Source organism: Venturia canescens, chromosome 7, assembly GCF_019457755.1.
Source record: "Venturia canescens isolate UGA chromosome 7, ASM1945775v1, whole genome shotgun sequence".
Lineage (NCBI taxonomy): Eukaryota > Metazoa > Arthropoda > Insecta > Hymenoptera > Ichneumonidae > Venturia > Venturia canescens.
This window is the reverse complement of record NC_057427.1, coordinates 18233147-18248184: the sequence shown is the minus strand read 5'-3', so window position 1 is coordinate 18248184 and position 15038 is coordinate 18233147. Positions and strand designations below refer to the sequence as shown.

The following is a 15038-nucleotide window of genomic DNA, read 5'->3' as shown; positions in this document are numbered from 1 at the left end:
CCAGATATCGAAACCCATGAAGGAATATACCTAGACATCCAAACCCATGGAGGAATTATCCTAGACCACGAAAACCGTGAAGAAACATGCCTAGACATTGAAAACCATGGAGGAATATACCTAGACATCGAAACCCATGGAGGAATTATCCTCGACCCCGAAAACCCGAGAGAAACATACCTGGGCATCGAAAACTGTGGAGCCGTCGACCTCGACTGCGAAAACCATGAAGAAACATACCCAGACCACGAAAACCATGGAGGAATCTACCTACACCGAGACAACCGTGGAGGAATATACCTGGATGACGAAAACCATGAAGGAACATGCCTAGACATTGAAAACCATGAAGAAACGTACCCAGACCACGAAAACTATGGAGGTTTGTACCTAGACCACGAAAACCATGGAGAAACATATCCATACATCGAAAACTGTGGAACCGTCGACCTCGACCGCGAAAACCATGAAGAGACATACTTAGACCACGAAAACCATGGAGAAATATACCTTAGACATCAAGAACTATGGAGAAATACACCTGGACATTAAAAACTATGGAGAAATACATCTGCACATCAGAAACCATAGAGGAATATACCTAGACATCGAAACCCATAGAGGAATTATCCGAAACCACGAAAACCATGGAGAAACATACCTGGACATCGAATCCTGTGGAGCCGTCAACCTCAATCGCGAAAACCATGGAGGAATATACCTAGACATCAACAACTATAGAGAAATACACGTGGACATGAAAGCTATGGAGAAATACACTTGCACATCAGAAACCATGGAGGAATATACCTAGACATCGAAATCCTTGGAGGAATTATCCGAAACCATGAAAACCATGGAGAAACATACCTGGACATCGAAAACTAAGGAGCCGTCGACCCAGACCTCGAAAAATCCAGCGGCGTCGACCAGAATTTTATATTTTTTTTCATTTTTATTATTTATTATTTAATGTTATTCGTATTATTTAATTTTTTATTTTATTATATTATTATCATTTTATATTATATATTGTATAATATAATATATATATTATATTATATAATAATTATAATAAAATATTTATTACAATATGTGACGATGTTTTTTTTTATCGTCACAAGAATGACGAATAAGTGCGTGAAAGGCGCAAGCGTCCCTCCCATTTAACACCTCGGCCACACAGCGATCTCGTAAGATTGGCCGTAACGAAATTTGTTTGAATTGATTTGACGTCGCGATCGAAAATATTGTTTTGTTACATGCGACGAGATAAACCGGGAAGGAGGGAGCGAACAAGAGGGTGGCTACATCGGGAAGCGGGAAGAACGAGAACAATTTCACTGGTTCAATTCTTTCGAGAGTCAAAAGGAGGAGTGAGAAAGAAGGAGTTGACATCCTCACGACAGCGCACCTTGAGCAGGGCTCGTACTTCCATCGATTCGCTATAATGACAAGAAACCACGGGAACAAAGCAAGGATTTAGGAGAGCTACGAAAACTTCGTTTTCCATCGTTGGCTTCGTCTCTCCGTCGCCACGCGAAGTTCATACCGGGGGAAAAACATCGAAAATCACATACTCTTGTCGTAAAAGAATGTTACCGTCCCTTCTTCGATTTATAACGCATCGTGTGGGATTCCGTGTAATAGGATCCCACAAATTATCATCGAATTTAAAATGCAAATTATCACCGAAAATATTCAGTCGCAAGCTAGGGGTTCGAACGAGAAACTTCCCGCCGAACGGCTATAACTCGGGACCCTGTCTCATGCTTGCATGACATCGCGGCGAACCTGTCGATAATTTTTGGAAGTATCCAGAGCGGCAAGGGGGAATGGAAGGGAGAAGCAGTTACGCTGCCCTGTCCACGCTCGTTAGATTTTCGCTGGGTGTTCAACGGAACGGACGTAGTAAAATCAAGGAAACCGTAAGTTCTCTTCTTTCGCTTCCCGTATCTGATCAGTGGGTCAGTCGTTTTCTTGGCTATTTACTTCCGCGGTTTGTTCAGTTTATTTGAAATGAATTAGAATATTCGATCCCGAATCAATATATTCGGTCGCGGCTTATATACGGTTCTCGATCAATATATACGGTTCTCCCGTGGGAGACTTCGAGTTTTATCACGTGGGTTCTCGGCTCTCGTTGTACAGGCCGTAGAAAATTTCCCGGATAAAATTTCGCATCGTGGTCGTTAGCGGAAATCTCATCTTTCGTGTTTTGGTTTTTAATTGTTGAAGTTTTCGGTAATACGTGAGCGAAAAATCGTGGAACAGAGTGGAATAGAGTGAGAGTGAGAGAGAGCGTGCGGTCAAGAGAAAACGGCTCGCGAATCGACATCTTAGTCCGGCCTGGACACCGACTAGCGGGTTCCCGGTATTTTATAAAATTAATGATATGATTTTAAACATTTCGTTCACGAGTAGTCCCGGGACGAAATAAATAAGAAAAACGGGCTCGTTTTAGAGTGTAAAGGACGTAGGTCTTGACCGGTAATGTGTGTGTTGTACGCGTGTTAGTTCCACGGTTTCTCCCTCCCGTAATAATATTCGGTTTGATTTTTCCCGTACAAAAATATTGTTATTTTCGTAGGTTCGATTAGTTTGCGCTCGAAAGTTTCATTCTGCGTCGTTGCAATAAATTACTATCAATCAAATAAATATTGTTACACCTATTATCTGAAATTTCGTGACGTTGTTCAAATTCTTTCTCCTCGGGATAACCCCGCCCTCTTCCCGCTGAACGAAGCCGGTCAACTATCCTTTTCTCTCTCCTCGTCGAGTCGCTTTGCGGCTGGCGCCCACGGGATCTTGATCATCGAAATAAATCGACGAAAGAGAGACACAGGGACCTTTGTGGCCTTGGATAAAAGTTTTAGCATAAGAAAAATTGGTCACAAATAATATTTTATTATTAATTAATATTAATGAATAAAATTATATATACATTATATAATTATATACATATTTTATGCGCAAACCAGGAGCTGGTATTGCCCCCGCTGTGCGACCATTCTCTGTCTCACTCGCTCGGCGACGCAGAAGGACAGGGGGTAGCCGCGTTCAGCGTAGTGCGTGACGTAGAGTGTGACAAAACGTAAGAAATCGTGCAAAGGACGTAAGTCCAAACGTAAATATGCTTAACTTACGCCCGTCTGTCTCTAAGAATTCAAAGTTCCCGAAATGATGGATTTTAAATCACTAACGTTACATATCTCAGGATCGACTGGACGGATATACTTGCAACAAAGACCAATGGAAAGGGAAAAATCGAAAAAAAATCAACACCAATTTTCATGTTCTTTCATAAAATGGTTTGTTTATGAGAGCCGTTTGAAAATTCTGTGACGTCATAAAACCGGCATATTCGCGTATATAAGAGTAGCGGCAGGGCTCGCGCTGGCTTTTCTTTTGCGCTGCAGTTTTTCTTTTTAATACTTGGCGTGCAGCCGCTCCCGCGTCTCTTGATAGGCTCGATTTGGGACTCGGTTACTAACCTCCTCCTCCACCTAGCCAGGAAACCTGAAAACATAAAAAAAGAAAACAACAAGCTAGAAGAGGATGGAAATGGAAAGGTACCCCTAGAGAGTATCAGCGCAGCAGCACCAAACGAACCAACGAAAGCCCAAAAGCCGCAGGTATATCCTACCTGTCCCCCACCCCATGCAGAAAACATGGCAACGCCAATCTGGCAGCCGCGTACCCACCCCAGCATAAAACAAAATAAAGAACAAGCCTAGTGGCTCAAGCATTTATTAGAATATTTCCCCCTCGGGAATCTGTAATTCCTCGACAACCAGGTAACGACGAAATTAAAGAAAAGAACCCTTCCAATAATCGGGTCAAACGGTAAAAGCAAATATTTTTCACCGCCTTGCCCCCCCCCCCCCTTAAAAATAAAAACAAAAATCAAAATAAAAATAAAAATGAAAATAAAAAATAATAAAATTATTATTATCATGATTTTTTCTTTTCTTCAACATCGAACAAACCCGAAAAGCCAAAATCCAACGATGACGAGTAAACGAAAACCCAACGATGACAAACGACAAAAACCAGACGACGAGTAAACGACGAGAACTTAAAATAATGGAAACAGGAAACGAGGAACAAGAAAAAAACAAAGTTATCTTTCAAAATTTATTCCTCCCTTCCCATTAAGAGAAGGAAAGACACCAAGCTCCCCATTACATTAACTCAAAAATATATATATATGTTACGTCCAGAAGGGACGAACAAAGATGATGATTATTTGAGACGGTCTATGTGTAGTGCTGCCACCAACCTACGTGAAGCGTAGGATTTCCCGAGATTTTAGATTCGCCTATGGTCCCGTACGGGCCCCGAGGAAAGTTGACGGGAACGCTCAAGGTGTCAATAGAACTCGGACAATTTATTACTTGTAATTTATTGAACAAATAGTGCAAATTTATTGAAAGTAAGAAAATAGTGAGAAACGTAGAACATGAACAGAAAATAGAAACTTACAGTTATCGGTTTTGAGGGGACAACTCTCCCCTCCCTTTTCCACTCTGCACACCGCAGCACCGCGCTACAATTGACGCGCGATGGTCTCACACGCTTACACACACACCGAAGGGAAATAACGAAAAATTATGAAAAGTGAGAGAAGATTGATAGAGGGGTGCACACAAGAGTCTGCAAGACTCGGCAACAGAACGTCCGTGAGGCAAGAGGCAGTGCGTTGCTCACTACGCGTTATTAACGAAAGTTAGGCTGACGACCTCTGTGCGGTTTCACCTTTATTTCAGGTTTTACTTAACCGCCGCGAGTGGCTAACTTACGGAGTTATCCGTGGGGACGACCGAGTGTCTGAGAAGATCAAACGGAACTAAGGCCGAGAATATCAGCCACGGCGACGATTGCTCGAAAGCGATCGTCGTGGCGTGATATTCCCGCGCCGTCAGCACCCCGGTCGCACCCAAGGATATTCCTCCTCGAAACCCGGGTCAGGCGATGCTGAGCCAGCGGATTCCGAGGCCCACAACTCGCGACGGCACGAGGCGACGCACAGAGGTCGAGCCAAGGTCGCTCCGTTGCCAAGTCTCAAGAGCGTCGTCACGCCCCGCGGATGTGCCCTAACGCACGCGGGACGTGACATATAAAAAAAAACATAAAAACAATATAAATTCCCCTCTCCCTTCCCATCCTTAATCATCGTCATAAGCGGCGTAAATGCCACGAGGTGATGACCACGCAGGGTGGTCCCAATCCTCCTCTGGATGGACTGACCCCAGACAACCCTTCATCATCCACCTCAATCCAAAGGCACAGAAGCAATTGGCATCTTCTAACAGTCGGTTCAACCTCCGAATCCCCAATTTCTCCACCCGGCGTCTCTTCAAGTCCTCAATAAAGAGGATTCCTGACTCCTGAAAACAATAACAAAGAACAAACAACGAGAATTAGTACAAATAATAAAGAAACAAAAAAAAATGAACTCTGTAAACTCGAAAATATGAAAATCCCAAATCTGTTTTCATCACTATTAATTTTAACTAATTTCCCTTACATTACATATAACTACAACGTATATATAACAACATTAATCTTGAGAACACAAGAATCTGTAAACAATAATCAACAATGTTAGAATTATTAACTCAACAAACAAATACCACAATATCAAGAGACGCGGTAGCGGCTCGACGCCAAGTATTAAAAAGAAAAACTGCAGCGCAAAAGAAAAGCCAGCGCGAGCCCTGCCGCTACTCTTATATACGCGAATATGCCGGTTTTATGACGTCACAGAATTTTCAAACGGCTCTCAAAAACAAACCATTTTATGAAAGAACATGAAAATTGGTGTTGATTTTTTTTCAATTTTTCCCTTTCCATTGGTCTTTGTTGCAAGTATATCCGTCCAGTCGATCCTGAGATATGTAACGTTAGTGATTTAAAATCCATCATTTCGGGATTTTCATTTTCTTAGAGACAGAGGGGCGTAAATTATGCTTGTTTACATTTGGACTTACGTCCTTTGCACGATTTCTTACTTTTGTCACACTCTACGTCACGCACTACGCTGAACGCGGCTACCCCCTGTCCTTCTGCGTCGCCGAGCGAGTGAGACAGAGAATGGTCGCACAGCGGGAGCAATACCAGCTCCTGGTTTGCGCATAAAATATGTATATAATTATATAATATATATATAATTTTATTCATTAATATTAATTAATAATAAAATATTATTATAATAAATATTTTATTATAATTAATATATAATATAATATAAAATGATAATAATATAATAAAATAAAAAAATTAAATAATACGAATAACATTAAATAATAAATAATAAAAATGAAAAAAAATATAAAATTCTGGTCGACGCCGCTGGATTTTTCGAGGATGTCTAGGGCGATAGCTCATGGGTTTTGGAGGTCTAGGTTTAGGTACATTCTATCGCGATTTTCGATTTCTAGGTGGACGACCCCATAGTTTTTTATGTCCAGATATATTCCTCCATGGCTTTCGTCGTCTAGGTATGTTTTTTCATGGTTTTCGAGGTCTGGGTCGACGGCTCCTTAGTTTTCGATGTCCAGGTATGTTTCTCCATGGTTTTCATGGTTTCGGATAATTCCTCCAAGGATTTCGATGTCTAGGTATATTCCTCCATGGTTTCTGATGTGCAAGTGTATTTCTCCATAGTTTTTCATGTCCACGTGTATTTCTCTATAGATCTTGATGTCTAGGTATATTCCTCCATGGTTTTCGCGATCGAGGTTGACGGCTCCACAGGATTCGATGTCCAGGTATGTTTCTCCATGTTTTTCGTGGTCTCGGATAATTCCTCTATGGGTTTCGATGTCTAGGTATATTCCTCCATGGTTTTCAATGTCTAGGCATGTTTCTTCATGGTTTTCGTGGTCTAGGATAATTCCTCCATGGGTTTGGATGTCTAGGTATATTCCTTCATGGGTTTCGATATCTAGATATGTTCCTACATGGTTTTCGTGGTCCAGGTATATTACTTCATGGTTTTCAATGTATGGATATGTTTCTCTCGGGTTTTCGTGGTCGAGGATAATTCCTCCATGGGATTCGATGTCTAGGTATATTCCTCCATGGTTTTCAATGTCTTGGCATGTTTTATCATGGTTTTCGCGGTCGAGGTCGACGGCTCCAGAGTTTTCGACGTCCAAGTATGCTTCTCCATGGTTTTCGTGGTCTAGGATAATTCCTTCATGGGTTTTGATGTCTAGGTATATTCCTTCATGGTTTCTTATGTCCAGAGATATTCCTCCATGGCTTTCGTCGTCTAGGTATGTTCCTTCATGGTTTTCGTGGTCCAGGTATATTCCTCCATGGTTTTCGATGTATGGATATGTTTCTCCATGGTTTTCGTGGTCTAGGTAGATTCCTCCATGGTTTTCGATGTCTACGTGGACAGCTCCATACTTTTCATTTGCTGAGTATACTTTCCTTGGCTTTCGTCGTCTAAGTATGTTTCTACATAGTTTTCTATGTCCAGGTGTATTATTCCATGATTTTTAATGTCTAGAGATGTCCCTCCATGGTTTTCGTATTTTTTCATGGTTTTCGTGGGCGAGGTCGACGGCTCCATAGTTATCGATGTCTGGGTATATTTCTCCATGGTTTTCGTGGTCTAAGTTGATGGTTCCACAGTTTTCGATGGCTAGGTCTGAGTTTACATAGTTTTTGTTCTCTAGGTATATTTCTTCATCATTTCCGTGATCTAGGTCGATGACTCCATACTTTTCGATGTCTAGGTATATGTCTACATATTTTTCAATGACTAGGTATATTCCTCCATGGTTTCGGATGTCCAGGTATATTTCTTCATAGTTTTCTTCTAGGTATGTTCCTTCATGGTTTTCGTGGTCCAGGTATATTCCGTCATGGCTTTTGATGCTAGGTCAACAATCCCATAGTTTTCGATGTTTGGTTATGGTTCTCCATGGTTTTCATGGTCTAGGTCGACGGCTCCATTGTTTTCGATGTCTACATTGACAGCTCCATGGTTTTCGATGGCTAGGTATATTTCTCCATGGCTTTCGTCGTCCTGGTATGTTTTTTCATGCTTTTCGAGGTCTAGATTAACGGCTCCGTAGTTTTCAATGTCCAGGTATGTTTTCCTATTGTTTTCGTGGACTAGGTTGACGACTTCATAGTTTTCACTATCCCGGTCGATAGCTCCATAGTTTCCGATGTTGAGGTGAATTTATCCATGGTTCCCGATATGAAAGTCAACGGCTCCATAGTTTCCGATAGTGTGGTGAGTTTTTCTAAGGTTTTCGATATCCAGGTCGTCGGCTCTATAGTTTTCGATGTCTAGTTTAGCGACTATAGGGTTTTCGATGTCTAGGTGGATGCCTTCGTATTTTTCAATATACAGGGTGTCCCATTTTAATCTTACACCTGACTTTTCTCGAAAAATATTGCTCGGATCAAATATTGTGTAGAACAAAATTTTTAGGGGTTGAAGGGGGATGTTTGATAAAAATTGGTTTGTGGATCCAAAATTCAAAATGGCGGCGTTAGAATGGCCGACATGTTTTTTTCGAATGGAAACATAACTTTTTTTCATCACCAAAAAATTTTTCAGCGCAAAACCAACAACTTTTGTAGGAAACATTTTTTGATTAAGTTGATATTTTTTAAGTGAGAATATCATTTTCAACTATTTTGGAGGTATCCAGGATGCACCGCGAAGAGATCTTTAACGTACCAAGTGCAAGTGCGGTTGCGTGTGCGTCCACATATGCGTGCATACGTGGAGTGGCATGTGTGTGTGTTTTTTATTTTCATTTTATTTTTCAACTTTTTTTAAAAAGAGGGGCATGCAGTGCCTTTATGCCCATAGATACGAGCTCACAAGGATTAGGTCTCTGCGGTTCGTCACTACCGCAGTATTTTCGGATTCCAAACCCTCCTTGTGAGTGTACTCTGATCCCTCCCTAGAGATGTTCGAAGATCCCTCCATTCATGTTTAAACATGCGTGAACTCTTCTCTCAAAACCATCAACTGTGCGTAGGAGAACATCTCTCGGGATCGCACGGCAGGCAGCTCTTATCCGCTCCTTCATGTTCTCTCGTGTTGTTGGAGCTTGACGGTAGACAGCGTCTTTTAAGTACCCCCACAAAAAGAAATCAGGAGACGTAAGATCTGGTGACCTTGGAGGCCAATTTACAGGACCGTCTCGACCAATCCACCATTGACCAAATGTTGTATCCAGATGATTTCGAACAACATTAGCCCAGTGAGCGGGTGCACCGTCTTGCTGAAACCACATCTGTTGACGTGTTTCCAAATCCAGATCTTCTAGCAAAAGAGGCAGTTCATTTTGTAGAAAATCAAGGTAACGGACAGAGTTCACATTTCCCTCGAAAAAATGGGGACCTATTAATTGCCCGTTCACAATACCACACCATACGTTCAAACTCCATCGATGCTGGTGATCGATCTGTCTCAACCAATGTGGATTCTGATGAGACCAATACCGAAAGTTCCATCGGTTCACTTGACCACGGTTGTTGAAAGTGGATTCATCACTGAACATCACGTATCGAAAAAAGTCCCTGGATCGCTCGATTTGTCTCAACGCCCACCGACAAATCGCCACCCTTCGCAACGGATCTGGATTAGGAGTGTCTTGGTGGAATTGTAGTCGGTACGGGTGAAGTTTCGCACCTCTCAATACACGGTGCACTGTCGATTTGGGAAACCCCAGTCGTTCCGAGATCACTTTGGCACTCAAATGAGGATCAATTGCTATCATGGCTAAAATAGCCATGTTTCGGGCTTCATGCAATCCACCAAAATTATTGACGTTTGGGAAATGTTGACGGTGGCGGATCATCCGACCTGCCCTCGCTCGCTGCTCAAGGGTTCGGATTGTCTGCCGTGATGGGTGACGACGATCAGAATATTCACGTCGATACAAATTTTCAGCTCGGAAGTAATTGCCCCGACACCTCCCTAAAATAAGGAGCATATCAACGATTTCGTTGGGACTGAAATCAGCCATTGTTGCTAATTTTCAGAATTTTCCTCTGATTTAAGAACTTTTAAAAATTTCGAGAATCAAGAATTTTTGTCTGATTTCAGAACCTTTACAAATTTTCGATTTCGTCTCTTGCTAATGGCTGCGGAGTCAGAAGATAAACGTTACAATTAATTTTTCATCCGTGGGCGATCACAATGACTTCTAAAATAAAAAATTCTTCTCTGATTTACAACTCAAAAGTAGGCGGAAGTCTCGCTTACGTGAATTTATCTTTAAGCGTAACCCTCGCTTGCGTGTACTTATCTTTAAGCGTAAGCCTCACTTACGATTAAAGGTAAGTTCACTTTGTAAGAGATTAAAGAAAACATCATTGGTAGTACTGACGTAGTCTAACTTTGCGTAGTTCTCTTACTTTAGAGTTTTAAATCATAGAAGAATTTTTTATTTCAGAAGTCATTGTGATCACCCACGGATGAAAAATTGATTGAAACGTTTATCTTCTGACTTCGCAGCCATTAGCAAGAGACGAAATCGAAAATTTGTAAAGGTTCTGAAATCAGAGAAAAATTCTTGATTCTCGAAATTTTTAAAAGTTCTTAAATTAGATGAAAATTCTGAAAATTAGCAACAATGGCTGATTTCAGTCCCAACGAAATCGTTGATATGCTCCTTACACGCAAACGCACTTGCACTTGGTACGTTAAAGATCTCTTCGCGGTACATCCTGGATACCTCTAAAATAGTTCAAAATGATGTTCTTACTAGAAAAATATGAACTTAATCAAAAAATTTTTCCAACAAAAGTTGTTGGTTTTGCGCTAAAAAATTTTTTGGTGATGAAAAAAAGTTATGTTTCCATTCGAAAAAACATGTCGGCCATTCTCACGCCGCCATTTTGAATTTTGGATCCACAAACCAATTTTTATCATACGTCCCCTTTCAACTCCTAAAAGTTTTGTTCCACACAATATTTGATCCGAGCAATATTTTCCGAGAAAAGTCAGGTGTAAGATTAAAATGGGACAACCTGTATATTCGACAATTTTATATTTCCCGATATTTAGGTAAACGGTGCATGGTTTACGATATATTTCCTCATAGTTATCGATATTTAGATCTGCGATTTAATAGTTTCCATTGACGAGGCAGGTTCAGACGTTACAAAAGACCATGAAAAAATATCACTGGGCACCAATAACCATAAAGCTGTGGTCTTAGACATTGAATACCATGGAAACATCTCCTTGGACATTGCAAACCATTCACAGTATCCATGTCAACATGGAATCCATGAATGAGAAGAAGATAGTTTCAAAAATCATTTTTCCAAGTAAACAAATGGAGCTTTTCAAAAAAAGGAATAGAAAATAAAAATATCATCCCATTGCATAGGAAATTCCCAATCTTTCATTGGAAAATTCGATTTGCTGAATGGATAATCAAAATCGTCACCATTATTGCTTGTAACAGGTTTCAACTCACATGAACATAACCGCACAGTTTTCGTCCGTCTACATAGAAAAATTGGCTGTGTCGATTGCTTTTGCCACATAGAGAAAAGCACTCAACTTGAAACAAATCGTTTTAAAAATTTTCGTCGAAGACGAGGAATGTATTTTTTTTCTCAAGTAAATATTGTCACGCCTCTAAAAAATAAGCTAAATCAGAAAAAAAAAATAATTGACAAAGTAAAAAAAGAAAGCCAATTATTAAAAGGTCGCGACCGTAGTTTCCAATAATTTTCTATATTTGCATTATCAATAAAAAACTTCAAAATATAAAAAAAAAATGAGATCGTTTTCTGAAGTTACAAATACAGTGAATGAAATACGATTCCTATATAGTTGTCACGCCTCGCAAAAAGAAGTGAAATCAGTAAATATTAAAACTTCAAAAAGTAAAAAAGGCACGCCAAGTATTAAAAGGTCGTGACCGTCGTTTTAAATGATTTTCTATATTCGCATTGTCAATAAATAAATTTAAAAAAATTATTAACTATGAAAAAATATGAGATCTATTGTAACATATACAGTAAATGAATTACGTTTCCTGTAAGAATTCAAAATTTTGGAAATAAAAAAAATAATGAGATCATTTTCTAACGTAGCCAAGTAAAGTGAATGAATTAAGGTTCCTGTGGAATTCATTCGTATACACTTTTAGCCCTAATCACTCACTTCTACAGGAAAATTTTTCAGCAAGCTTCACAGAGCAATAAAGGTTTCTAGAATGATTCTGCAATTATTAAGAGATTATCATCTGTTTTTATGCTAGCTCGGGTTATAAACTTAAAACAGTTTACGCGTACAAGTGCATGTATTGTATCTATACGAATGTACTGCACAAATTCATTTTCAATTTTCTCGTTTGTCCGTACACTCATTTTTTTACCAAATGGGCAGATGATAGGGTGAATTACACAAGTACTGAAATGGATGAACAAAGGAGTAAGCTGTGTAAAAATTGATTTGAGAAAAGTAAACCCGTTAAATAGGAAGCATTTGGAGTAATGAATTAATCAGTCGAACTAGTCGAGAATGGATATTTTTCTTTATGTACACAGCGCGGGATCTCACGTCGAACTACTTAATAAAATAGTTGGATGGAAAAGGGATGGCAAATTAAAAAACAATTACATTAGTGGATATTCAAGGTTTCTCCAAATATATGGTCGGATGAGGCATTCCTTCGCCGAGCTTCCGATTGAAAACCATGCACGCCAAGTTTGTGTGTAATATTGACAATGAATTTATGCAGTACATCGCATAGATACAACGCATGCACTTGTACACGTATTTGCGCTTTTCTTTATAAAAGGTTCTTGTATCATATTGTGTAAAATGTTAGAAGTTTATAATCTGAGCTAGCATAAAAGCAGATGATAATTTCTTAATAATTGCAGAATCATTCTAGAAACCTTTATTGCTCTGTGACGCTTGCTGAAAAATTTTCCTGTAGAAGTGAGTGATTAGGGCTAAAAGTGTACACGAATGAATTCCACAGGAACCTTAATTCATTCACTTTACTTGGCTACGTTAGAAAATGATCTCATTATTTTTTTTATTTCCAAAATTTTGAATTCTTACAGGAAACGTAATTCATTCACTGTTTATGTTGCAATAGATCTCATATTTTTTCACAGTTAAACATTTTTTTAAATTTATTTATTGACAATGCGAATATAGAAAATCATTTAAAACGACGGTCACGACCTTTTAATACTTTAATACTTACCTCAACTTTATATTGCGCATCGAATCAAAAATCAACCAGAATAACTGGTCAGCGCTCAAATAATCACCTTAATCATTACGCATAAGCAATAAAACGATAAACGTATAACAATAATAAAATAATTTTCAAAACGACATTGTAATTTAATTTAAAAATTTAGCAATAAATCTAACTCCAGTGTAAATCGACAAACGATGATTATCAATCCCTCATATATTATCGCGATTAAATTTCAATTAATCTAATTGAGCGAGACGCTTAATCTAAAGGAGGGAGGTGTTACGTCCTAGCATTACGCTAAACGCCCCTCACTTTTTCTCTTTAACTCAATCGCTATCACAAGCATATTTCTAACCTTCATCATCATTTGTCGATACATAGTTCTTATTTGAGAATATATTCAAACACAGAGCATACCCAGACCATCTCTAACAAATACATAGATTATAAACAGACACATCCTGCGAGACACCCGGCGCTCGTACATATTTTTTTCCTTAACTGTCCATTCTTTAAACACGCATAACGCGCGCCCTAGACTCTCCCCGACGTTCCGGCGCCATAAATAATCCTACAAGACGAGCACGGAAAATCACAAATAAATATTCCAAGACCGATTCCCTATCCTTGAATTTATTATCAATGCAACGTTTCTTAAATCCACAAAAAATTTCAGAGCCGCGTTTCAAAACTCGTGTTTCCCACGAGTCCCGAAAACACACGCTCTTATCTCAAGTGCAACACGTGCAGATCCCAGAAACTCCGCTTAACACACTTTCCCTAATTCCGAGAAAACCTCGCGCGACTTTTCCTCCAATTATATCTCCGGAAAAGTCTCCCCCATATTCAAATACAATCACCAAGTCAGCTCACCCACCTAATCATATATTATCCAATCCAAACTAAAAAACCACAGAGAATGACTCCCCTCTACAGCATCCAACCCCCAAAAAATGCATCTTATCTTCTAACTCCGATCTACTCAAAAAACTCTAGTTGTAGTCATTCAGCAGCGAACCTTCAGAATATCAAGACTGAAAACTAACCGAAAAACTCAAACTCTTCAGTTAAATCACTAACTCGTATAGTTATAATATTCATCATCAATCGTATATAGTGTAAATAAGTGTAAACTTCAATCAATAAATTCATCGACATATTTTGTAGTAAACAAAATATCACAATCAGCATTTATTCAAGAAGCCTTCGACACCGCTCAACAATTGGAAAATCCTTCCAATTCGCGGGCACAACCTCAATAAAAAGGTCACCTATACCCGAAAATATAGTATATGTTCTCGGGCCCTGCACAAGTCCCAAAGAAGACTCACTGGCAGATGTACTCAACGTACACTCTGCTTCTCTAAATCGGCGACTGTGTGGCCCCAACTAATCCTCCCTCCTGGGACGTAACAAGGTTACCAAAGACCTGCAAAGACCTACCATGTCGTAGTAATAAAAAAAAAAAGGGATAGACTAGCCCTGAGTGAAAGTTTTTTCCGGCTGGCACAAATAAAAAAGTGATTGACTAGCTCTGAGCGGAAGTTTACCGGACGTTACGGGGTATCTTCGAATAGCCCTTTTACAATTCAATTTGAAACACATAGGAAGACTTTTTCTTATGGGTCAGTGGATAGAAAAAAAATGTGAACACCTGCACTTCCCGTCCTTCGCAAAGATGCATTCCAAGAATTTTCACCTGAATAGATGTCGTATTTTTTCTAAATTCAGGTTAACCAGTACTCGGGAAATACTTTTATGAGAATATGGAGTGAAAAAAAATTATTCGATTCAGATGGAGAAAAGTATATAAAC

At 39.5% G+C, this 15038-nt stretch overlaps 1 protein-coding gene across 4 annotated transcripts in view; it reads right to left on the bottom strand.

The window, feature by feature from the left end:
* Positions 1-4123: 4123 nt before the first annotated feature.
* The window catches only part of LOC122414241 (venom acid phosphatase Acph-1-like), a 208058-nt gene continuing 197143 nt past the window's right edge, over positions 4124-15038 (bottom strand). For all 4 annotated transcript variants that reach the window (XM_043425322.1, XM_043425324.1, XM_043425320.1 and 1 more), the window contains one exon: positions 4124-5390. In XM_043425322.1, the coding sequence (XP_043281257.1) occupies positions 5169-5390 (222 nt within the window). In that variant the 3' untranslated portion in view covers positions 4124-5168. The remainder of the gene's footprint in view (positions 5391-15038) is intronic.